The sequence below is a fragment of the Chondrus crispus genome, genomic scaffold (assembly GCF_000350225.1).
Source record: "Chondrus crispus Stackhouse genomic scaffold, scaffold_290, whole genome shotgun sequence".
NCBI classification, from domain to species: domain Eukaryota; phylum Rhodophyta; class Florideophyceae; order Gigartinales; family Gigartinaceae; genus Chondrus; species Chondrus crispus.
The window spans coordinates 27,726-53,508 of record NW_005179174.1 but is presented as its reverse complement, the minus strand read 5'-3'; the positions used below and the strand labels follow the sequence as shown (position 1 = coordinate 53,508).

Below are 25,783 nucleotides of genomic sequence, written 5' to 3'. Positions count from 1 at the left end.
GATGTGGGAAGAGGGAACAGTGTGGTGCGCTGGTGGTGGATGAGGGTGAATTTTGCGTCGGAGATGGGCGGGAGCGGGGAGAAGTGGAGCAGGTAGACGGGTAGGAAAGGGCTTGGTCGTGGAGGGAGGTGAGCGTGGCGCGTATGGCGGTGGAGGGCGGGACCAGCGGGAGAGCGGAGGAAAAAGAGGAGGGTAAGGCATGGTGTGGGAGTGGCGGTGGCGGGCGGTGTAGGGGTTAAGGAGGCAGAAGAGGACGACGAGGGTGGCGAAGAAAAAGACGAATGGGGGATCAGCGTTCGGAGGAGAAGCAGGGTGGAGGGTTGGAAGGAAATGGGGTTGGAGGGAGGAGGAATTAGGAGGGGGAGGTGGACCGCATGACGTGAAGGAAGGAGGGAGTGAGCGAAGGTAGGGATAGACGCGCAGAAATTATGTACTTGCGCATATCAAATGCTCAGTTTATCCCACCACCACCCCGCCCAATATGGACGGCTCCTATGCTTGTAGAAGCACTCAAAAGAAATCTAAGGACGAAGAATACCTCGTTTCTCCAGAAATGCAACCATTTTCTCTCTTTTCTTCGACGAACCTCGCGTCAAGTCTGCCTCTAGAGAATCTCGCACCATGTCAACCATCTCAAGGTTGTCTTCTTTCGCAATCCTGTACCAGTCGCTCGTCTCTTCTTGTAATATGTCTAAAGAATTAGAGCAATAATTATTAATCCTGTGTGGGCGACCGTTGCGGGCAATGCAGTAATTGTGCAATATCATCGTGACCATAACGATTTCAATACAAACCTCCAACGAATATTCCAACTGATGCAGAATTCTCCACTTACAAGGATTCCGAAGGCTTGTTCAACATGTATACGTGAAGAAGACTGAAAAATTATACGCATCGCGATACGGGTGACCACGAATCATAGAAGCAGAAAAAGGAGTTAGTAAACTTTCGTCGCAACTGTACGCTTCATCGCCCGCCACCCAGTAGTCTTTATTCAGTAGACTAGCAGCCAAGTATCTTCCCAACGATGAAACCGAATGCGCCAAGGAATCGTGGGTCGACCCCTTGCACATAGCACAAACCATTAAAAAACGATACCGCGAATCGACAAGCGCTTGTACAGGAACAGAGTAGTAACCTTTTCTGCAGTAAAACCCTTGCAGGGCCACGGCGAAATTCAGATTGTTTGATCTTCATACAAATTCCATCCAAAGCGCCAATGCAGCCTGTTAAAGGACTGATTGTCCTCCTTGAAGACTTGAACTCATCGGCAAGGAGCTGTAGTTCTTCATCACTTTGTAGAGGATTTGGGAACCGCAATTTGCGCAAAATGAACTGTCGTGTATCCTTGAAAATTTCGTAAACAGTAGGCCTTCCGATGCCGTAATGTCGCATTTCGTTGAGGTAACTCCCTCTCGTAAGCAGGCTCAGCGTTATGCCCAAGCGCGCTGCTGGCCTAATTGTCGTACGCGTGTATCGTCGCTTCAGCTCATCCCTTAAATTTTCTAGCAGTTCGTAGAAAGAACACCTTGTCATCCTAAAAGCCCTCTCGAATTCTTTATCACTGTAAATGGCAGTACTTTCTTCGAACGAAATGTTGGTTCTGTTTCGCACAATATTCACCCGGCGAGGACCGTGTAGTGGCGAATAGGCAATTTGATTCAACTTTATCGTAGCTGCCACAGAGTTCAGAGATTCGTCTTCCAATACCAAAGCTGCAATGGCTGCAAAAACAGTATTTTTGTAGTTGTTTCTTACTCTTTGCCGCATTGTGGGACTGTGGTTTTTTCTCAGAACTTGCCCTCTTTTCATAACGAAATATGGCGTGGGGAGTGGCAGTGGTGGATGGCGGGTGGCGTAGAGGTGAAGGACGCAGAGGAAGACGAGGACTGTGGCCAAGAAGAAGACGAATGGGGGATCAGCGATCGGAAGAGAAGCGGGGGGTGAAGGGGTGGAAAGGAATGGGCTTGGAGGGAGAAGGCAGCGTTAGAAACCGGAGGGGGAGGTGGTCTGCATGACGTGAAAGAAGGGGGGTGTGAGCGAAGGTATAGATGGACGCGAGAATGGTTAGCATAATGTGTGCAAGACGCACATATCGAGTGCAGAGCATCGAGGGAGAGTCCCATTTGAAAGCAGCCGAGGAAAAATTGTTGCCCAAATGGATTGATACGTGGAGTAGAACGGCAGCAGTAGTTCGGTGGTGTTGCTGTAACAAGCGGCGTCGAGAAATCATTGCTACTTTGTGAATCGGGATCGGAACTATTGTCGGTGAAATGGAGGAGGCGGTTCTGGGGAGCGTGCCGTTCGTGGTGAGGGTTGGCCGAGTGTCGTCCCCCCTTCCCCGCAGCGCCCGTCACCCTCTCTCTTTTATTTCTACGAAATTCCTTCCAGAAGCGTCCACGCATCTGGCCCGGATTCCGCCGGGCCGTCCGCGTGCGCTTCTCTAAAATTCAAATAAAATCTTGGACTACAGAATAAAATCTCCCTCTACAGTAAAATGCAAATATTTCCCTAAAAATATCTCACATGACCCCCTCCTCAGGGTAGCCCACGGGGCTGCCGCTGCACGTAAATATACTGGCCCTGCTTCCTCGCGTGACCGCTCTGGCCCCTCCGGCCACCGTCTTTCCACCTTGCCACTGAACTGCGCTCTCCCTGCCTCCTCGCGCCTCTCTCGCCGTCGAACTTCTAACAGTTAATTTCAAGCCGCGCTTCATCTGCGTCGCCCGAATTCCGGTTGCCCAACGTCAGCTTCGCGTCAGCCTCGGGCCGCGTGGTCTCCGCGTCGCCCGGGACTGTGGTCGCTGACGTCAATCGTCGTCTGGAACTCAGGCCGCGTGCTCTGCGCGTCGCCTGAGGCTCTGTTTCCAGTCGTTCCCGTTTCGAGACTTCTCGGAAACGCACAGCGTCTCGAGCCGCGCACGGGAGCTCTGTGGTCCTTCGGGCGGTACTCCCTGTGCGCACTATGGCTCGAACCAAGCAGACGGCGAGGGCTTCCACCAGCGGGAAGGTACCACGCCGCGCTATCGCCACTAGGGCCGCCCGCCGTTCAGCGGGCATGTGGCGAGAGAACGGCCAGGACGTTACCGAAAGGGCGTCTCATGGCGTGAATTGCCCCTTCATCGACTTCGAAGACCCAAGTAATGCCGAACATCTCCCTGACCTTTGGGAGCACGCGGGACGTTCCGACGTCTCCGCGCTTCGGTACCAAGTAGGAGATGGTTCTTTCCGAATCAAATATAACAGGGGTTTCCGGTAGATCGGTTTCTAGTGCAAAGAACGTTCTTTTCTTTAGTTATGTTATAAGCCCACTAAAACGTTACAAAACTATTCTGCAGTCGTTGAAGACACTAGACAATAAGTAATGGGAGCTCCTTAGGGGTTCTGCAAGTATCTTAGCGTCTTCTGCTTGCATTTTGACCCTGGGAGGTCTCTTGGTGCTCTTGTAGCCCTCCCCGTGACTGTCACGCCATCACGGTACCCGATAAATATTTTATATATTCGTTAGTCTCAAGCTCAGGAACGTGCACTTGGAGTCCGTGACGAAGAGTACCACCCCAGCTCGGAGCCTCACTCAATCTGCCACGCCTCCCATACACCCGCCGGTCATTGTTCGCCGTTGCCATCAGATTCCCCCCGCGACGTTGACTCCCGCGCACGTCACCTTGCCTCTATGCAACCGCCAGCACACTCCCTTTTTGCCGGCCTCCTGCGAGTCCACGGGCCACAATTAGCCGGCACCATCACCGATGTACAACCCGTTTCCGTCGCCCGCCAAGCTGTACGCCATCTTAGAATTGCGCTGCCCATGCCATCCCTCTGAGTTCATTTTGAGCACCTCCTCCCCGCCTCTGACGCCCTCGTTCCGCTTCTCCTGCTGTGCGGCGATCGCGACCAGCTCCAGCGCGAGCCAATGCACGACACTGTCTGCCGCGCAACTGTACACCTCGTCCCTTGTGGGCACGAACGCAAAGGTGGTGAGGTTGCAGTAGTGCACGTAGGCGGCGCTGCGGCTGGCAGCACGCGTGCAGGGAGTCGCCGAGGCGGACGTCGCTGACGCCTCACAAGCCCATGATGCCGGCCTTGTTTCCCGTGCCGATGTGGGTGCCGGCCCGGTGCACTCGGCGGCCGTGATCCGCTTCTGGTGGACGTGGCGTACGCAGCGCGCGACACGGGCGTCGAACTGGCGGCCGCGCAGCGCGACGCTATGTGCATGAAGTTCATTCCTATCACTCCTTTTCGCTTCTTCTATCTCGAACTTGCCTTCTCTTATTGATTCAGAGAATGCTTTACTTTCTCTATCTTGGCATCAAGCTGCTTCTCTGTCGCATGCTGTGCACACCCAGAGTTTTAACAATCACTGTCGTCAGAGTTTTCCATCATTAATTCGCAGGAGTGTCCAAGGAGGAGCTCCAGAAGCTCCTCTTTGGACACTCCAGCGACTTCCAGCTGATCTTGAAGAACTTCTCCTCATTCCTCACAACCTGCACATCGCTCCCCACGCCCCCATTCCTAAGCATCATCTGGATTTCCTTCTCACGCTCCTCAAACATCTTGAAGCCCTCCTCGGCAGCGCTCATATTCCTCCTATCTGTCTCTGCAGTTCCCTTCGCAAAGTTGAACACCTCCTTCTCGCAATCCTTGCCAACTACCCGCGCCCACTTGGCGCTGACCTTCTGCGACGCGATCTTACACGCCTGCTCGCGTTCCAGCTTGCCTCTGACAAGCTCGTGCAGCGGCAGGGCCAGGGCCTTCTCCCGCCCTCAATCATGCGCGGGAGCTTCTTCCTGGGCTGTGCTAGCCCCTTCATGCGGTCCCCATCCCTCGCCACCGCGTCTCCGCCGCCCGGCACATGCAGCATGTGCTCCATCATGTCGCCCTGTCCTGCCCTTCGCGGTGCAGCACGGGCAGCGGCCTCTCCTCGCCCGCCGACACCACTTGGCACGCCAGCCGTTGCACTGCGCGAGAGCATTGCCCAATGGGACGTGCCGTGGGCAAGGGGTGGCGGCATCGGCAGGGCATTGCTCCCCTGCCGAAGATTTTTCCAGCCTTCTCTCGGCATCATTGCTGTAGGGCTTATTCTCGATAGATTCCAGCGAAGGCTGCAGATTGGTCTTGACATTAGGCGCGAAAGCCTGGTATGCCCCGGACCTTACTCAGCCACTACGCGGGGCGCATGCTTCTGCTGCTTGTCGTAGCAGTATTCCACGGCGGTCCGCATTCGGACTTCGGCGTCGGTTCCCATGCCACGCTCCAGCTCTGATTCAGAGTCCCAACGCGGTTCTGTGCGGCGCGGAAGAAGCTCTCGCAATCGCAATGCAATCAGCAAGTCAAAGTCCTCTACTGCAATGAGGCGTAATGCGCTTGCGAATGAAGCGGGGACGTACAAACCACCGGTGGAGTGCTGCGCACAGCGATATGGCCAGATCATTCCATTTCAGCAGTCGAGGGGCCTCCGTCGTTCCTTTTGCGCCGGCAAAACTCAAGTTCACCGGAAACGACTTCTCATCGGACTCGTGGCCGATCGAAATGCGCTTGACGACCGAGATTCTGATAGTGGATCGAGCAGCAAGAACAAGCCTGTTTTTCAGTACCATGGGATCGTAGTCTGTCGTTCATACATGCGCAGTGTAACAACAGCGTCGCCGGACTTACTTAATAGTGTGCTTGGTACTCCGCATGCGCCGTCTTCACTGTATGCAAATAGGCGCGCAAGATCTTTGGATGGCAGCAAGCACACCCTTGTTGCTGCGTATCTTCTCGGAGTGAAATCTAGAGACGCTGACCACAGTCCGGAGCGCGATGTTTTCCATCTCCCACAACGCAACAAAATAGAGGTATGGAAAGACTACTGTGAACAGAAGAGGGCGCTTGGTCGCCTCCCATGCGGTTACACGCACTTTGTGCGGACCTGGAAGGAAGTTGCACCTGAGATCAAGACGAGACGACTGCACGGGTTTGCTAGGTGTGATACATGCGTCGAGTTTGACGAAGATTTGGATGGACCTCTGACCGCGGAGCAAAGAGAGGATACGCTGCGGAGACGGTCCGAGCATATCCAGTTCGTACGTGCAAGTCGTGCCATGTACTACGCGACAAGAGACGAAGCGCAGCTCCGCCCTGACAGGACGATTTCCTTGATTGTAGACGGGGCTGATCAAGTGAAGTACGCATTGCCACATTTTGCGAGCAAATCGAAGGCTTCTTCAATTGGGCTGGGTATTCCCATACATCTCATTGGTGTACTGAACTACGGAGGGAAGTCAGCTGGTGCCGGAGCATTTTTGTTCACTGCGGAGGACTACAATCTAACTGGATCCAACCTTGTAGTCGAGGTGATTCACAGAGTTATTACGTCAGAGAGTAACCGATTACAAGCCTTGGATCTCATATTACCGCCCGTGCTCTTTGTTCAACTCGACAACTGCACCCGCGAGAACAAAAACTCGTTCACTCATGGGTATTTTGAGCTGCTTGTCGTTCGAGGAGTATTCAAAAAAGTGGTGGCACGTTATCTGCCTAAAGGTCACACTCATGAGGACATTGATCAGATGTTTTCTAGTACTGGGGCAGGCATCCGTGATAAGAACATATGCACTATTCCTGAATTACATGCCGCGCTTGGGGAGAGCTTCACTCCGCAGCCGATCATATCACATATTGACTCAACTATCAACACGAAAGCTGTGTTCGAGGTTAATAGGCTTCTTCGACCGTCCTCAGAGCTCAGTGGATTTACTGTGTACCACGAGTTCTCATTCACAGTTGACGCAGCAGGTGCCTCTACGTGTGAGGTCAAGCTTTGGCCAATTTCGCAGAGTTCCGTGTCTCTACTGTCTTCTGGGCTGCCGGGGGGGTTTCTGCGCCCAGGCTTAAGTTTGGACCTACGAAAAATGACAATTCCTCCTCTTGTACGCAAGAAGAGCACTACAGAAGACGCGCACAGGATGACGCGACGCATTCAGGCAGTTGAACGTCGGATCGGTTCCCAGGCGAGCATGGAAGCTCTTAGAACTCTCATCGCAAGACTGACACTTGGTGGCGAAGTTCCATGCCCTTGGAACCTAAGCACTTGTCCAGAGATGAACGGGCATTACACACGCGATGCAGTATACATGAGAGAACGGCTGCCTGATGGGCGATGCGGAGAGTCGCTCTAGCCAGGCTCTGAAGATGAGGAGCATGACTTCGACATGGATGAGATACCGATCGCGGGCGTGGTGTACAATGTGGGAGATCTTGTCGTGGTCCGACCGCACGTCACCCAGCTCAAGTTCCGGAGATTCTGGATTGGAGCGATAGTGAAGCGGAAAAAGACCAATCCTGTTCCTGGGCAAGAGCAACGCATCGCGGTGTTGTGGGTCCAATGGATGGAACCCGAAAATGGAGTCGCAGAGCTGACAGCTAAATTTTGCCCTGCGGTTGGCGATGCTGACGAAATCTATGTCGATTCCGTTCTCTGCAAATTTCCTAAGCTTCTCCGGAGCGGGCAGCTCCCAGTGAAAGTACAAAAAGAAATATCGAGGACGTTAGTCACGTGTGAATCTCGAGATGCTGGTGGCTAGATCAGCAAGCGAGGATAGAAAGTATTCGGCAGCGCGCTCATGGATTAAAAATGACCGACCAAGGCTTTCGCGGAGATTTAGTGCAGTTTATGGATATTCAGACGCTGCACACGGCGTTATAACGCCGTCGATGGCGGTTTTTTGATTTGCGGATGATAGTTACAACGGTTTGTGGGAGGAAGAGACGGATTGCTATGACGAAAATGGTGCCCGGAGCTCCAAAGTTGACTATGAGTTTGAGAGAAATAAAAAGGGAGATTTCATGTCGTTATCTTTAAATCCAGTTCCATGTTGTTGTTATATGCACACCTCGCTCAGCACATTAGTCCTGCTTGAACTGTCTCCATGCGTCAACATCTGTCAGTTCACGGCAAACTATAAACGGGTGACAGAGATGTTGTATATCCCCAGCAATCGCATACAAACTTCCCGTGAGAGGGAACGAACAAATACACCTATGAATAATACATGGAATCCTGCTTAGGTAGGCCATATCAGTCCTCATCTTCAAACTCAAACTCAGCTGGGTTGGAAAGCCTCACTTGGACGTCTGGAAACCTTTTCTTCAGCGCCATTCGCCTCGCTACGAGGCATCCATCAGCAATCTCAAAACGCTCAAACGCCTCTAAATCATCATGAGACTCCAGTTCCGGTACAATCTCGGACTCGACAACTACGATTGCATAAGGGTCCACGCCCACATCATCCCAGTCCCTTTCTCGACTGACCTTAGTCAACTTTCTCCTCCAGGTGGCCAGTGCAAAGCGGCCGTCGAGGTGTATAAAATGCTGCGATAGGACGATAATCAGGAGGCAGATGCGGTTACGTACTGGGAAATGAGTAGCAACATCTTGGCGAACCGGTTGAACATTCAGGAGTGGAGCATTGTCAAGGAGGTTTAAGATAAGTTGAGAGAGGCGGTTGTCGCGAACGGAGATGTCGGGAGATCGATCAAGTGCAGCAACGCACGTCAGGATCGCCGCGCAGAATGGAGGAAGGCGAGGCGGAAAAACTGGTCGCCAAGCTCAAGCGAATGTGTGGGTGCTCGGGGACGCCGTCACGGGCAAATCACGCATTGGAAGGCGACCAGCGAATGACGATAGCGGCGGAAACGCACCAAGTGCGGAGACGGGGACGGAAGGCTTGGAAATTGAATATGAAAAGTAAAGAGGGGCTAGGAAGGGGGAATGGTGAAAGATTAAATATATGGCTCCCAGAGTTGTGTGTACAATGCTCCACTCCAACTTTCTCGAACTCAACATTCACATTTTTCGGCCTGCGAGGATCCCTCCCAGACGCATGAGCCGAATCCTGTCCACTGTTTACATTTCTTCGCTCGGAATCCACGCTGCCGTTGTTTCGATTGACGAAGACTGAACCCACTGTCAGCAAGCACCCGATAATGTTTATTCAGGTCATAAGAGGTCCAAATATATTTGTTGGCAGAAGGAAATCGTAAAACTTCGGAAAAAAACACTGTCATAACTCTCAGATCGCTGTAAGTAAGGGTATGATATCCCGAAATGTCGATATTCTTTGCCTTGGCTAATATTTTTGCCTCTTCCAAACACCGAGTATCGTTTATTCGTTCTTTGCTGACAGTGTTATGGGGATAGGGATATGAGCTGATGAACACGTCAACTTCTCTACGTGGCGACGGTCACGTGGTGATCAGCGTCGGCTAGGCTGTGCTGGCCTGCTTCGCATGAAGCAGGCCAACTCAGCCTAGCTGAGCCATCTCACTGTGCTGATGGCACTGGATCCTTTACAACATCGAGTGAGGACGCATCGCGCAGCAGCTCGCTTGCAGAGGACTACGATCAGAAGCAATTTGCTAGATTTATCGCACATCTGCTCGAAGTCGGCGAAATGGAAAGCCTGCCGGCCGGTGATGGTCATGAGGCCGAGAGCGCAATGTCTTTCGCCGACATGTTTGACGGCTTCGTGCACGTTGACCCGGCGAGGTGTGTGCCTGGTGCGCGCATTCGCGCTGTCTCTAAATCTCGTGTACGTGCGCTCGCCCACAGCATCTCAACTCTGTCTTTTGTGTCAGCTTCCGCGGCCCTGACTGTGTACAAGGCGCTGCCGTCGGATCTCGTTCAAGCCGGCAAGGCCGTTGACGACCCAACCGCGGAGCGCGCAATCCAAGAGGGGGAAAAGACGGGAAATATATGGTATGGTGTGTGCGATGGCGCCGCGTTGCTCGAAGCCCTGGTTATGCTGGCAGAGGAGGCTCCCACTCCACAAGATCGCAAGGACTTCAAGGAGATGCGGCCACAAGCCCGACTGCTCCGAACGTGCAGCAGGCATTCCATGGTTATGCTGGGAACGATGCTTAATGCCGCGTCATCCAATCGCGTGAAGCTCACCTACGCGGATATGCTTGTGGCTGGCAAGCACCTTCTCGACCAAGTCAGAGCTGTAGATGGAGAGTTACACCTCGTGCGACGGGCCATGGACATGTATCATTCTCTTGCCAGTAATGGCCGCAGAAAGGATGCAGCAGCCTATGCCCGCGTTTCGGACAATTCCAAGTTTGCCTCTTCTCCCGCTCAGGGATTTGAATCTGAGAACACATTTCGGCAGCGCCTGCAGATTGCACGGAAGTTTCATTGGCCGGCGCTCCACCTCATGCAGAGCGTGATGACGGAGATCGGATACGAAAATCTCTGGACGTCTTCAAACACGAAGGCAACTGGGATTCACAAGCTGACTAGCCTACAACAAAAGAGATTGATTACGAGCGTGAAATTTCTCAAGAAAGATACTGGGGCGGTGACAAAATCACAGGTGGATGCTGCTAGCTTTGCCATGACCGTAACGTCCACGCATATTTCTCGGCTACTCGGCTATCTGGGCTACAATGTCTACGTGAACGATGATGCTGGCCTCGAGGCAGTGGACGAGAACTGTACAGTACCAGAGAAAACCCCGACGGGTGAATTTCGTCGCGAGCTGCTGCATATGGTGAACACTGGCGCGGCAGACAAATTGATTGCAGAGCAGATTTCAGACCAGGGAACAGCTGCTGACACCTCCCACATGATCCCGCCCGCACTCCTGCAGGCGGCACGGGCGGGGGGGAGGACAGCGCGACAAGATGCCGCGTAGCTGAGGGAAGGACTAACGTCGCTCAGGTGTCTCGAAACGGGGTCGCAGAAAAAAATGAAATGGGCGACAGCGAAACCGGTGGTCCTGCACCGGTTCAGCCGGAATTATCTGATGGGGAAGGCCCCCTTTCTGATATGTTCAGAGTGCTCCACATACGCCGGGATTACCCAATGATCCAAACACTCCAGGCTCACCCACGGCTCTACAGATGCCCCTACCGAAAGGGAAGCAGGTGCTCAACATCGAAGCATTCGCTGTAGCAAGAGAAAAGCTCTCTTGCATGAATATCGAAATGTTCCGCGAGTCGTTCGAATTATTCTCATCAAAATCGTACTTTGGAGATCATGTTCGAGGCAGAGCAATGCTCGTCATTGTCGATCTACCCTATAATATTGGCGTATCAAAGGGCACTAGAGACTTTATTAGCGCGGAAGATGTGAAGCGAGTCGTAACTCATGCAGCAGAGGCCTGTGCAACGCGTGGGAATATACTGCTTTTCTGTTCATGGCAGACCTATGTCCTAATTGTGACAACGCTACAGAACATGGGCTCGAGTTGTCCGTTTTACTTCAACATAATACCAATTACCATCGAAAGGGAAGTAGTGCTTCGGCGACGAGCGCCTGGGAAGATGATGAGACCGGATAACGGACAGGAACTGGTTCTTGTGCTCTACAAAAGCATCGATCGATTTACGCATTTGGACCAGCCCTATTCATATCTTAAACATACGACGCGAGCTGGAACAGTGAATATTATCGACCATGTCCGTCCCTTTTCGGGTAAGTTCCTGTGGAACTCCTATTTTGAGGGATACCTCGATACGGACGACGTCTACAGCACTCAGACCTCTGGGCTCCGTGCGCCGCGCGGCTCGCGGCGCCGTAAGCAAATTCGTCCTGAGCAGAAGTCGATAGACCTCCTGAAAGACTTGGGTCTTGCGTACTGCAAGCCCGGCGGGCTCTGGTACGACTGCATGTGCGGAACAGGTACAGCCGGGATTGCTGCGCTTGAACTCGGATCTCCTGCTGTAATGACGGACATTGACTTCGACTGTATTGACGCATCCGCACCGCTGCTTTTGCAGCTTCTAGAGAAACGTAAGATGATGCAAGGAGCGAAGAAACATCTCCAGCGTCGCAAAAACACGTTGCCGGAGTCTTCCTCCGACGAAGGACCTGAAAAAGCCGAGGTCTCATCCCATTTAGGATCCGTTTCTGAACAAGAGAGCCACGCTGGTGATGACGACATGATAAATGCGAGCGAAATCGATGCAAATGTTGAGCCAGGCAGCGGTGAAGGAGCAAGGAGCGCAATTCGTGATGGCTGCGATATAATAAAAATCGGCAAAGACGACGAAAGGGAAGAGGCGGAGCCGCCTACGAAGAAGCAAAAGATGGAGATTGCCGGCGGCGATGCTGACACGGATCAGCAACTTCTGCAACTACTTGATCAAATGTCTTCGAGCAGAAATTTGCCATTGATGCGCAAGAGGAGAGGTCGGAGGATGACAGCTGCCAGAGGGTTTAGATGCGCAGCAGCCTCCATCTGCGCAGTTCTCAGTGATGATGAGCTGACGTTTGACATGAAATGCGGGAACATGGCGTGCGCGAGTGATGCGAATGGCGGTGGACGTCTGCATGATATGTGTGCAGGGAAGGTATGGATGAGCACTGCGGCAAAGAAGCTGGATTTGTGGAGCGAGCCAGCGAATGGCGAGCCGGGATACTGCTCCCTCACATGCTGGAAGATGGTAGCGAGATCAGCCCGCATGTAAAAGTTTCTTCCTGGCCTCTTTAGGTAGTGCAGGATGTTTTTTGTCTGAAGTCCTTGACATCTGTCAATGGTCCGCCTTGACAACGAAGAATAAATCACGACTTAGTGCACTCAGTAAGCACAGCTCTGCTGTCAATTTTCTCAGCTCTCAGTTAGGTCCCTACTGCGTTGCAGCAGAATAGTAAGAAGACGTGCAAGAGGAGCGGAACGGGGACAACACCGACGACCTCGGTAGTAGATTACAAGCAAGAAACGAGGTTCAAAAATGAAAACGATGAGGAAGCAAAGACAACGACGCACAGGAAGGAAACAAAAGCGGATGTCAGACGCGATGATGCTGAGGACGAGAGTGAGATGACGACATGGTACGGATAAAAATGTGGTTGCAAAGGCATTCTTCGGAGCAGGGGGTACTGACAAGCCAGACTTTGATGCGATGAAGGAGGGTGAAATCGGACGGACTCTCCCCCAAAGCTGTGGACTTGGGCGCAGAAGTGCTGCCAGGGTAGGGCAGCTGGGAGGGGGTCAGGATGAAGAAGCGTCGCAAGGACGGGCAGGCTGAAAGCGCGTTTGCGCGGGCCTCTCGCGAGCGCTTGGCCACGGGTCGCTCGAAGGCGCTCTGCGCTAGCGCGGACTGGGACCTGTCGCGCGTGATCCTGGACGAGCGGCAGATCAACCAGGCGACGCAGTTGAAGCTGGCTTCGGGCCCGTTTCCGTTCACGTTCGGGGCGCAGTGGCTGCGCGACGCGACCGCGCCCGTGTGCTGCGACCTGCCCACAGTGCGGGCTTTCCAGGAGCAGGTCACCGGGCGCATCAAGAAGATGGCCACTATTTCTTCCAAGCCTATCAGCCTCTCAAGCGGGCTTGCCGCCGTCCTGCAAGACCGCAAGCGCAAGATCGAGGCGAGCAGTGGGGTTTTAGCGCGGCATCAGCAGAGTTGTGTCACGTCCACGCGCTGGATTCGATCCGCCGCTTTGATCCGACCGCATCCCACCCAATCGTTGCCCGCGTTGTGCGTTGTGTCACCCTCTAATTTACTCCGCTGTTCCGTACGATAGGCCGGCCCCCGTCAATTCATTCACCTCCCCCCAGCCTGCCAACATTTATTATTATACGCACCCTGCTCTATCCCCAGCCCAGCTCCCCTGGCCCTCTCCCCATTCGCAGTGTCTCACCCTCCCATCACAAGATGAAGCGCTCTTCTTCAAAGCTCATCGGAAAGGTGAGCTCCATGCGCAATTTGAACAAGCTCGAGTACAAGTTGGGGTTCGACCTCCACATCGAGTCCGTGGACAAGATTATAGCGTCAAGTGATGTTGTCGTTACCTGGGAACGGGAAGCCAAGGTTATGTTAATGAAGGCTGCAAAAATTGACAGGTCTTCTCGCATCGCTCATTTCGGAGGCGAAGTTCTTTCACAAGAAGTCATTCTCTTCAAGAAGAAGAAGGAGGGCTCCAACTTCGAAGACAAAGTCTACAGGCTTGCCGTTCGTCAGAACTCTCAGCGTGGTAAGATTATCGGCAAGATTAAGCTCCTTTTTGCCGATTATGTTGAGATTCCGTCATACTCGAAGCTCGTGGGCGCCCCGCTTTCCTGTGGTGGCCGTATCGCCATGCGCGTCGTTTCTACGTTTCTGGCAGAGGCAAAAAATAGGAAACCATCTCGCGGCACAGCCCTCTTCGGCTCTTACGATCCGGGATCAGATGACCAGTCATCTACGGTCGGAGATGACGACGAAGGTCGGAAATCGATGCCGGTGATTCTCTAGACGACATCGGTGTTGACGATGCTACCCTTAACGTGCAACCACCGCAACCTAAATCGCAGCAATACTTGAGAAACCCCTCGAATCTTAATCGTCAAGGGAATACACCCGCTCCTGGAGATCCTGTACAGAAGTCAAAGATACAACGCAAGCCATCTGCGTCACCGAGAACCGTGTTTTCAGGGACTGACTTGTCACTTGGAACCTCATACAGCAGTCATTTTAGAAGTACTGAGACGGACGTCGGTGCCATTAACACGGCAGGACCATCACGGGTTGAGTGTGACAAGTTGCGTAGGGAAAACCGAGCGCTCAGGCGACAGAACGATGAACTTCTTCAAGACAAGGAATCGCTTGAACGGGAGCTAGAGGACAGCCGGTATGGAGAAGACGCAGAATCTCTTAAAAACTGATGGCAGAAAACACAGCTCTGAGACGAGATGTAGGGGATCTGGAGGTAAAGCTTTCAAGGGAGCCCGTCTATTCAGATGTCGTGCGTGATTTGCGAGAGACGAAAATGGCACTCGCTATTCTAACTTTGGAGAAAGATGAGTTTCACCAGCAATTGAGAAAGATGAGGAGGGGTTAAGAAGTGACAGGACGGTGTTCCTGTCAGTGAGCAGTCAGGAAGTCGGTCGGGGAGTACTGCCACTGCAGATGCGACTTATTTGGCACCATGAAAGGGGGCCTTCATGCTTGGTAGATATAACTTGAAGATGGTTGGGGTTCGGATGACTACTAGTTCGACTTATGTGTGTAGCACGTCAAATACAGCATTCCAGACATATATAAACGTGGAAATGACTTTTTAAACAACGAGAAAACGTTGCATCATCTTCGTATATTGTGGGAGGGCAAAGACGACCAGGATTGCCCCCGAAGTAATATCTACCTACGGTACATAGGCAAATCTCGCTCCGAGTCTATATAAATACATACACAACATCTAACTCTCGAGGGCAAAAGACCTTACTAGCTGCTTCCGCCACCGCCACCACCAGCACTGCTGCCATCTTCAAAAGCGAAATAACTGCCATCAGCCCCCGACCGCCGCGCCTCAGCGACAGCAGCCGTATCCAACCGCGTCAATTCAGGACTTGTAGTCATGGGAGTTTGATCGCGTCCATGTGAGTTCCAGTCGTTCATCATGTCGAGTGTGATAAAATCGCTGTAAAAATGATGAGCCCTTCGCATGCGAAAGTTATACTCCGGTTCATAAACATCTCAGCCACTGGGTTGACCGTTATTCGTTCAGGCCTCGACTGTTTTCGGCTCCAGGACCGCTCTGTCGAGATAGGGAAGTGGCACAGGTGGGTGCAGATACGATCGGTGACGACAGCGATGAGGGAAATGTGGATGTGGCATCCGGTGATGGAATGGAAGAGGCAATAAAGACGACGACCGGACAAGAGAATAGCAAAGATGACGTCCAGTACGTAAGGTTCGCGCTGCAATGTACAGTATTTAGTTGAAATTTTCATATTAAATATACACTTACCGGCTACCGTGATGGCGTGACAGTCACGGAGAGGGCTACAAGAGCACCAAGAGACCTCCCTGGGTCAAAATGCAAGCAGAAGAGGCTAAAATACTTGCAGAACCCCTAAGGGGCTCCCATTACTTATTGTCTAGTGTTTTCAATGACTGCCGAATGGTTAAGCAACTTTTGGTGGGCTTATAACATAACTAAAGAAAAGAACGATCTTTGCACTAGAAACCGATCTACCAGAAACCCCTGTTCGGTACGGTTCGTACCAGTTTCGATTATCGATCGCTGATCACGAGAATATACCGATTTCCTCGCTTAGTTGTAATTAGCTCGCCGAGGATGTCGATGGCGACAAATTCCAGCGGCGCTTTGGGCGTGAACAGCTTCATTTCCTTCGTGTTTCTTCTTAACTTCACCCTTTCCCGCGCACATGCGGCGCAATTCTTCGCGACTGCATAGCAGTCTAAGGCCATCGTAGGCAAGCAAAAATATCTTCTCAATGTCTTGTAAAGTTTCCTGCCTCCCGGGTGTCCTGCCAATATTGCGTAATCGCTCAACCCTAGGACGCCGTCCCTTAACGATTGTGGTATCACCACTTGTACAAACTCCGCCGCGGTACGGCATAGAGTTCCTTCGAGTTCCTCGGTCTCCGTGCTGAACGTTCTCACCTTTCCGGCGTCCATTTCTTCCTTGATGCAGTTGCAGAAGGGGTCGACGGCTTGCTCGCGAATGAGCTCCTCCGGAGTGACAGCTTGGAATTGATCGAGGCGATCAGGGGCGGTCCCCCCTCAAGAGCGAGGATGTCGTCTGCCGCGTCAATACTTTCCTCGTCCTCCACTGTACCCTCGGCCAGTTCGGCCGTAAAGCAAGGGATTTCGTCGTCGATTTCGTCGACGGTTTCTCCTGCGGTTCGCAACCTTGACAAAGCGTCCGCCTGGCTGTTAGCCTTTCCCTTTTTGTACTTGATTTCAAAATCGAATTCCGAGAGGCGGAGCCTCCATCGGATTAATCTCCCGCTGGGGTCGGTTCCGTTCATCAACCACCTCAATGAGACATGGTCGGTATCCACGACGAAGTGCTCGCCATATATATATGGTCTTAAGGTCTGTACGGCCCAAATTACCGCTAGACATTCTTTTTCTGATACAGAATAGTTTCTCTCGGCTGCGGCTAACGTTCTTGAAAAGAACCCGATGGGTTTGCGTTGCGCATCCGGGTGTGTTTGAAATAGCGCAGCGCCTATTTGGTAGTCGCTTGCATCGGTATCTACCGAGTAGGGTAGGTCCTTCTTCGGCAGCGCCAACACCGGCGGTGCCAAGATGGCGTCCTTGAGCTTATGAAAAGCTTTCTTGCACGGTTCGTCGAATCCTTCCAACTGGACCGGTTGTCCTTTCTTCAGTAGTTGGTTTAGAGGCCGCGCGATTTTCGCATAATGCGGAACGAACCTGCGGTAGACATTGCAGAGTCCCAGGAAGCTCCTGAGCTGTGTCTGTGTTCGCGGGTACCGCACTTGTTCAAACGCGGCGGTTCGCGCGACATCGACTTCTAGCGTACCTGGGCGGACGACGTGGCCCAGGTACTTGATCTTTTCCACGAAAAATTCGCACTTGCGAAGCTTGAGCTTGACACCTGCCTTTTCCAATACGGAAAGTATTTCATCCACGTGCACGATGTGCTCCTCCCACGACTTGCTAAAAATGATTATGTCGTCTAGATACACCAAGCAGCATTTCCAACGGAACGGAGAGAGCAGGATATCCATTGCTCTCTGAAACGTCGCTGGCGCGTTAGTTAGCCCGAAGGGCATTCTTGAGAAGCGATACAGTCCTGAGTGACACGAAAATGCGGTCTTGTCGCCGTCGCCTTCAGGGATAGGCATCTGCCAATATCCCGAAATCGCGTCCAACCCGGAGAAAACCTTGGTGTCACCAAGCGAGTCCAAGCACTCATCCATGCGCGGTAAGGGGTACGTGTCCTTCACCGTTACTGCGTTCAGCCTGCGGTAGTCTACGCAAAAAGGCATTGACCCATCCGGCTTTGGCACTAGCAACACGGGCGACGCCCATTCTGACTGCGCCGGTTCGATGACTCCTGCTTCTAACATCTTCTGCACCTCTGCATCTTCTACTTCCTGGGCTCTAAGTCCGGCCCGATACGGGGCTTGTGCGATGGGGCGAGTCTCGGGTATCAACTCGATCCGATGGACGGTGGTATTAATTTCGCCAAGCGTCCCATCCCACATCCTTGAATACTTCTTCAACATCCGACGGAACCGCTCTCGCAGCCGTTCCGGCACGTGGCTCAGGTCGAGGTCCTCCACGTCCGGCGGTGGCGGCTCAATCCTGCGTTGCGGCTTCGTAGATGCCGACGCAGAGAGCTCGGCCGACCGTTCTTCTGGCTGGTCCTCGCGCGCTTGATCCGACGGTTCGCCTCTTGTCTCGCCCGTAGGCGTCTTGGGGGAATTAGGAAAATTCTCCTTCTTCCTTTCTTGAATTCCGAGAACTTCACCAATGGTGGTTTTGCTCTCGAGCGCGGCTCTCGGGTGCGGTAATAATTCTGCCACCACTTGGCCTTTTTGCACCCTGACAGGGTACGTCCTAAAATTCGCAACGAGTAAACGAAATGGCCTGTCAGGCTCAACCTGAACGACACCATTCGTGCACGTCAACCCGTGCCTTTCGTACAACGACGAGTACGGCTGAACCACAACCAAGCCCGCCCTCTTCGAGGTGCATTCCACGACGCGTTGCGTCCCTGGCTCGATAGTCGTGGCTCTTGCCACTTTTACCTTAGGGGAAATTCGCTCCCCTTTCCATCATTCTCGTCCTCTCCCGCGACGAGATTCTTCTTCCCTTCTCTCGTCGAGAACCGCGTAAATATCGGGACCTCCGAGAAATCCGCCAACTGAACCGTTTTCTTCCTTGGATAAATTACTTCCACAAACCGGTCACAGTAGTCCGCGCCTAGAATTAGCGGGACGGCTAGTTTTTCGCATACAATAAACTCGGCTGCGGCCACAAATTTTCCAAGCCTCACAGGCATTCAAATTGTGCCGAGAGTCCGGAGTGGCCTATTGTTCGCGTCGCCGATATCTTGGGTCGGTCCGTAGGACACTAGAAATTCCATTCCAGCTGGGAGTTCCGATTTTCGCACAAGGTTTGGTCCCGCGCCGGTGTCTAAAACAGACAACACCCGGCTCATCAATCCAATTGTGGGTCCGATGTCCGCGTAAACTTTGTAGTTTTTTCGCGCAAGGACCAAAATCTTCTCGGGACACTCCCTTCGCTTAACCCTGTACCAGGGTCCTCGAACTTCTTCCAGCGGATGATCTCGGGCTCGGCTCAAAATGTTTTTGACTTGAGCTGGCCCTTTGGGTTTATCCACCAATCCAACAACCTCCTCCTCGAGGCCTGATTTTTCCTTTAGAGACGGGGAACGGGGCTGAGCCCCGGGCACAGTACGTCGACCCTGTGCCTCTCGCGACTCATGCGAGATTCCCCTCTCTAGTTTTCCTGCCGTTGCGGGATCCTTCTCACATCCGACGGCGCGGGCCCCGCGGTGGGCCCACTGAAGGGTTGGTTCGACCTCGGCGTTGAAGCACTCGGCGTGCTCGCCGTCTGCGAATCGAACCAAGTCTTGACCTTCAGGTAATTCGTCGATGGTATCCCTAACCTCTCCATCGGAGACAACGCCTCATAATTTTCCAAAACTCGGTGCATTTCCCGGAGGGAAAGAATGCACGTTGGCGCGGCGTGCCCCATTTCATAGCAATGATAGCACACCAGACCGTGCGTCTTGACGGGATACGGCGTCCTAGGTCCTCCACGGGCCGGCGGCCTTCCTTGACGTTGCGGCCTTCCCATCCAGCCTGGCCTTCGAAACGTCGTACCCTTGTCTTCCATCGGAATGCGCGGCGCCGGCGTGTGGCTGCGCCCCCAAAACATCATCACGGGATCCGTGGGCTCTGAAAACGACTCCGTCGTGTATGCAGGGGTCGGTAAAGTTGACGACCCGCTGTCCCCGTAGTCCTCGTGTCCGTAGCCCTCCGATGGCTCAATGAACTCGCCTTCGGCTACTAACGCTCCTTCGTAGTGATTTTCGCTACTTCCATGCGCACCGCGCTCATCTGACGCGGACATGGACTCGGCTAAATGGACTGCGGCGTGACTTTTACGACCGGGATAAGAAGCCCTCGGCTTCTTCCCCGCCCTGAACGTCGACGGCGTCTGAATCGTGACCTTCTTGGTCTTCTTGTCCTTAGCGCGGCTCGCCGAGCCATGCGCCTTCGCGTAATTCACTAGTCTCAAAAACGAAACGTCCCGATTGTCTTGCCGGTATTGAGATACCATCGGCTTGATACTCGAATCGAGTCCTTCAATAAACATCGTCATCTGTTCTTCCATCGAATATACGTTTCCACATCGGTTGCTTGCGTCCGTCAGACGGATATAAAATTCCATCTCGTCTTCAGACGGTCTTTGCTGAACTTCTCGCAATGCGAGCACGGCTTGACGGATCGCCTCGTCGGTTGCGAAACTCCTCAACAACCACTGTACGGCCTCTGGCCAAACGGATATCTTTCCGTGATGGGACCCGACCGTCTGAGACACCGAAGTGTACTGTCTCAAGGCGATGCCGCTTAAAAATTCAGGCAACAGGCGGATCGCTTGCCCCTCGTTCATTTCTTGAGTATCAAACTCTTGAACTAACTTTGCCAAAAAATCCAACACAAGGACCCCGTCGTCTCCTGTGAACGTGTTGTCCTTCTTCACCTTAGGCGGAATATCTCTCCTAATTTTTCGCACGGCGGTCCGCCGGGAACTTGACAAATATATCTGCGGGTTCCGCAAGCGGTACGTTCGGTACGAAAGTAACTTCTTGAAGAGGTAGTTGGTCGGATTCAGCTCCTCCAACTCCTCCCATCGCGGCCCGCGCTGCGTTGCGACATCTTCGGGCTCCGCGTCCTTGTCTCTCCGCGAGGCGGACGAAGTGACTCCGCCTCGTCTGGAGGAAATTTTCTTGCTTGACGAAATTCCGTTTCCGTCTTCTGAACGGCGTTCGGAATCGCCCGAATAGTTCGACGAACCGCCGTTACCATCTTCGGAGGGACCCAGCGACTCCGACTGTGAGTCGCGGTTCTCCGGATCGTCACTACAGTAACCCTTGCTTGCACGTCGCTTGGCCTTCTTCGAGGGCTTCGACTTAGAACTCCGCTGCCGAGCGGGCTTGTCTTTCTTCGACCGACGGTCGCCCTCTCTACCCGAAGGGAGCGGCTCGTCGTCCGATCCTTGCGGAGCTTGATCCGCGGCCTGCTCGAGGTCCTTGAGACGTTGCGCGGCGCGATCGAATCGGTCATCGATGCTTGTTCTAAATTTTCCTAAGGACTCCAAAGCTTGATTCGCGTCGCGCCTGGCGTCCTTGACCGAAATTTTCAACGAGGCTAGGACCTCCGGCTCCAGACCGTCGGTCGCCTCACCTCGCTCCTTCTCGACGAGGTCCACTCGAGCCGACAGCTCTCCCAAAACGGCGTGGAACTCGGATGCTTGCAACTCTAGTTGCTCCCGGACGAGGGCTAATTCAGCTTCGAGATTTTTCTTCGCTTCTTGGCGAATTTCGCTGCTCATCTTCTCCAACTTCTCGTCGAGGTCAGTCTTGTCGGCGGCTATCCCCGTAGGGGATTCTTGATCTCCGGGGTCCGTGGCCGTATTGGCCTAGCTCCGGGTGCGAGGACCACTCGGGATCCTCGACGCTCGTGCCGATCCGGCTCTGCTCGCCCCGGGACCGACGTCCCCGGGTGCGCTTGTTGACATCGCTCGTACGAGCGGACCTACGCAGCAAAAACGTTACAAACAAAAGAAAATAAAAAAAAGAGTCCGGTACCCAGACCACTTTTGTAGAGTGTCTCCAGACCGAGACTGTCGTCGACAAAAATTCTAGGTCGGGTCTCCTGAACAGTAAACAAAAATTCTAGGTCGGGAGACCACTTTTGTAGTGCAATGCGCCTGTCGGGCAGAGAACGCGGTCCGATGGTCCAGCAAAAGCAACAACAGCAACAAAAAGAAGAACTGCCGATGGCACAGCGCTACAGAGTGTCCGACTCTCCCTTCTCCGTTTAAACGAGCTTGCGACTCGTAGTAGCTCGGATCCCTGATGGGGGGGGGGGCGGGCACAGAGAAATAGCCCGGCCCGGGATCGGTGTGGTAGAGACTTGCGAAGAGATCTGCTCGACGAGTGTGGAGTGGGGCGCGTACGTAGGTACCCCGGTTCCACTGGGTTGTAAGGCCAATGCTTGGTGAGCTTCTTCGACACCTTGTAACGCGACAAGGCCTTCAACGGGGGCGTCGCAACGCAGCCCCACGGGATGAAATGAAACTAGCAGCGCTACGTCAACAGTGCCGCCCGATGGCTCGAAACACCTACACCGGTTCGGTCGCAACCGACACCGATGGTACCAACACTGGCTCGTACTACGACGGAGCCCTTCGAGGGAGACGTCGTTGCAACGGTCTCCGTCGGAAAATGGGTCACAGTAGCAGCGCTACGTCAACTGTGTCGCCCGATGGCTCGAAACACGTACACCGGTTCGGTCGCAACCGAGGCCGATGGCACCAACACAAGATAAGGGAAAAATAGGTAGAATTAGAGATAGAAAAGGATAGGGAAATAAAAGAAAGAGAAAAGGGAACCCCGAGCGATAGAGGATGCCGTAGGCTTAGGTAAAAGGGAGCGTCTTGATAGAGACGGACTTCGACCAAGGCGACATTCAACTCCGGCAACTCGGGTTGGTTTATTGACCTGTTCGGTCAAAGGGCTAAGTTATATAGAGCCCCGCCGGGGCGAGTACAGTAGCTCCCGGCTCTAGATTCTAGATCTAATTGGTAAATAAAATTAAATAATTAAAATAATCGTGCGCTTCGTCGCACACGCGTGTCCCCCAACCCCGGAGTACAGTATCCAGTTTTTTTCCTTTTTCACTTCCTTCCTCCCCCCTACCCGAGACGGGTATTGCACTACACGAGCTCAGTGGCTCGCGTCGTTCGAAGGCACTCAGGACCCCGGTTCGTAATACCTCGAAGGACAGTAGCCGGGGTAAGAGGGGGCCTCCGCCGCCACCTCTGCGACGATGGGCATCGCCAGGACGTCGTGGCCGCCGACACGTTCAGCTGTGTCAGGAGGGTTGTAAGCTCGCGGCTGGGAATTAGCTGCCTCGTAGTCAGCGTACGGATCACGGAGAGCGGGAGTCGCCGAAGCGCGGGGAGTGGCGTGAATTACCGGCAGAGAAACCGGCAGGGGTGCCCGCAAAATATCGCGCTCGCGCCGGTAGCGCTCTCGATCGCGCGACACGCGCTCGTACGCCGTGCGCATGGACGACAGCTCGTGTTGAAACCGCTGTAGTTCCATCGTCCGTGCCCCAAGGTCGTCACGAAGCCCTCGCGCCTCGTCACTCCGGGCAAGAAACCACGATCCGAGAGTAGGAATAAGACCGCCTACAGTCCAAGAACGCTGCAGAGCTGCACCTAGAGCGCGCCGCAACTCGGGAATGGATGCCAGTTCCCCTGGAGGAAGCACAAGGGCCCGCACGGAGCGGGTATGGTCGGGGCCCTGCTCCGCCTCGCCGAGGGGAGGGACGGGATGGACGTTCTGTACACAGCTGATACCTCCCTCGAGGCGCGGGCTGTCTGGTGTCGGTGCCGTGAAGGGAGGACGTGGTGCAGAGCCAACGGAGTCCGGACCAACAGCGTCCAGGTTGCGATAGCGTTTCCGCCGACCGCGCCGGCTCTCCGAACCGACGCCTCCCCTCTTTCCCGTACCGCCTCCCGCTGGGGTGACAGGGACAGGACGCGCCACGAAGGCGTCCGACAGGGCATCATACGCGAGGAAAGGACACCTGACCCCCGTGGTGTAGTCGATCCACGAGCGGTGGTTTTGCGAACTCACCTCCCCCGCCCGTTTCATGAGACCAATAACGTGATTGAACGCCCACGGTACGTGAGCAGATTCGTGTTCCGAAAGACGAAGCGCAACGCGGGGCATGCCCGTTGCGACGCGCTCCACAAATGAGATAGTGGGACTTGGTTGTAAGAAAACCCGCTTATTCATGGGCACTTCGGCCATGAAAGCGCAGCACAAAGACCACGCTCACTCTCGCTCGTAATTGTACGTCAGGAGAGAGTGGGCGGGGTGCTGTGATTTGGCACAAGCCAGACCGAAATGCTTCAGAATTGGGGGTAGAAGGGGATGAATCCCCAGCGAGGGGAAACTCTCCCGCACGACTACAGGAAGAGACGGGAAATCCGCAGTCGACAAACCGGACGCGAAGGCGACCGACGGGGTAACTCTACCATCCAGCTCGCCCTCTCCTCTGCACGCGGACCAATCGTAATGCGCAAAGGAGACGGAATGTAAGCGCATTAGAGAGCACGACGACTTCTGCAGAGCTACTCGGGCCTTCGTGAATACGTAAGCACGAGGGGACACGTATAGTCCGGCTACCTCGGACAACACAAACCGTCGGGGGTAAACTTGTCCTGAGCCAGAGAGGAGTGAGCCCATGCAGTCAAGGTAGGCTACCTCCGCAATACTGTACGCAAACGTGCGGTCCCCAGGTAACTCGTCGGGTACCTGCTATCCGGAACCCCAACCCTCGGCCATCAAACGGTGAAGCGACGAAGACGCCTCTTCCGCTCCACCCGCCTCGTAAATCTTAAAAATGCGGGCGAGATCGGGGCGGAGCCATCTGCAGGAGGTCAACTCTTCTACGGTCACATTCGAGCGACCACGGATTCGCCAGGGATAGCGCAGCTCACGGATAGGGAGCTGCGCAGCATCCGGCGAGGGCTCCCCCAACCACTGAGTAGTGGAGGGTAATTCCCCATCTCCTTCCACAGGAGGGGGATTGGAAGCAGGAGGCTGATGGCTTGGAAGCGCGGCGGGAGGGGTAGTGTTTGTGGCCTCCGGACGGTCGACAGGCCGGACTTCGACCGGCGGAGGGGAGGTAGTCGCTGGACGGAACGACAATACCAGCTGCGGCGGGCCCTCCGTGGGGGCCACCAGCTCTACAGACACGGTAGTCGAACGAGAGCGACACTTTTGGAACGCCGGCGGTAGCGGCGGGGCCGCCCTCGTCAAGTCGACGGTCGCCTCACGCGGACAGGACGACGCGTCCGGGAGGCCACCCTCACTCGAAGATGGGACCACGACCGTCGGCCGCGGGGTAGGGGTCGAGTCTGCCATGCCGGAGATGGTCAGCGGAAGCTCTCAAGAGTGGAGTGAGGCACTGAGCGGTGGGCTATGGCTGCACACGCTACGGGCGGGGCTGGCTTGGAGACCAAGAGGGAGGTGGCGGACTGGTCACGGACTATTTGAGTCATCTCAGACGCCACCCTGGACAACACGTACCAAGTGCACAGAAGCTACCGCGTGTCTTCCAGCACGCATACGGCGCGCCGACCGCTGCCACGTATCGTGGCATACAGTAAGGGCATACAGTCCATCAGCGCCCGCGTGTACAGCGGGCACCAACGAGCACCACGTATGCACTCCGCCTGCCCCTGCGCCGTATCATACTCAATACGCCGTCAGACCGGCCCGCACGTCGGACACACGGAGTCGCCGTACGCGCACGGGTGGCGTATGAGGCGGACCAACAATTGCTGCCCTCTCGCGGATGGGCAGCGCGCGGGCAAGAAGCCGGAGCGCGATGAGCGCCGGAAAAAGTCCGCGGGGAGCGCCGCGCCCTCGCCATCGCTGGCGAGGGCTGACAAACATAAGGATTCCCGTCGTGCGTCGTCGCGCCCCGCGCCCTCGCCATCTCTGGCGAGGGCTGACTAACATAAGGATCCTCGTCGCGTGCCGTGCCCTCGCCTCCGAAGGCCAGGGATGGGCTAAGGATAAGAGAAGCGACTACGCCAGTCCGCTCCCTACAGATGCACATCCCTACACGCTGACGAAGGGCGTGCGACGAAGCACAGGGAAGGTGCGAGGACCTGAATCTCGCCACCGCGCAAGAGCAACACGGTCGAGAGCCCGGTGCTTGGGGTAGACGTGTGGGACGGGAAGGACGTGATCGCGAGGGCG

The 25,783-nt window shown here is 54.4% G+C and overlaps 1 protein-coding gene across 1 annotated transcript; it reads left to right on the top strand.

Moving 5' to 3' along the window:
* Positions 1–2,965: 2,965 nt before the first annotated feature.
* On the top strand, positions 2,966–3,259 carry CHC_T00005427001 (hypothetical protein). The gene has a single exon (XM_005717028.1). The coding sequence runs from the start codon at positions 2,966–2,968 to the stop codon at positions 3,257–3,259; it is 294 nt and encodes a 97-aa protein (XP_005717085.1).
* Positions 3,260–25,783: the final 22,524 nt, after the last annotated feature.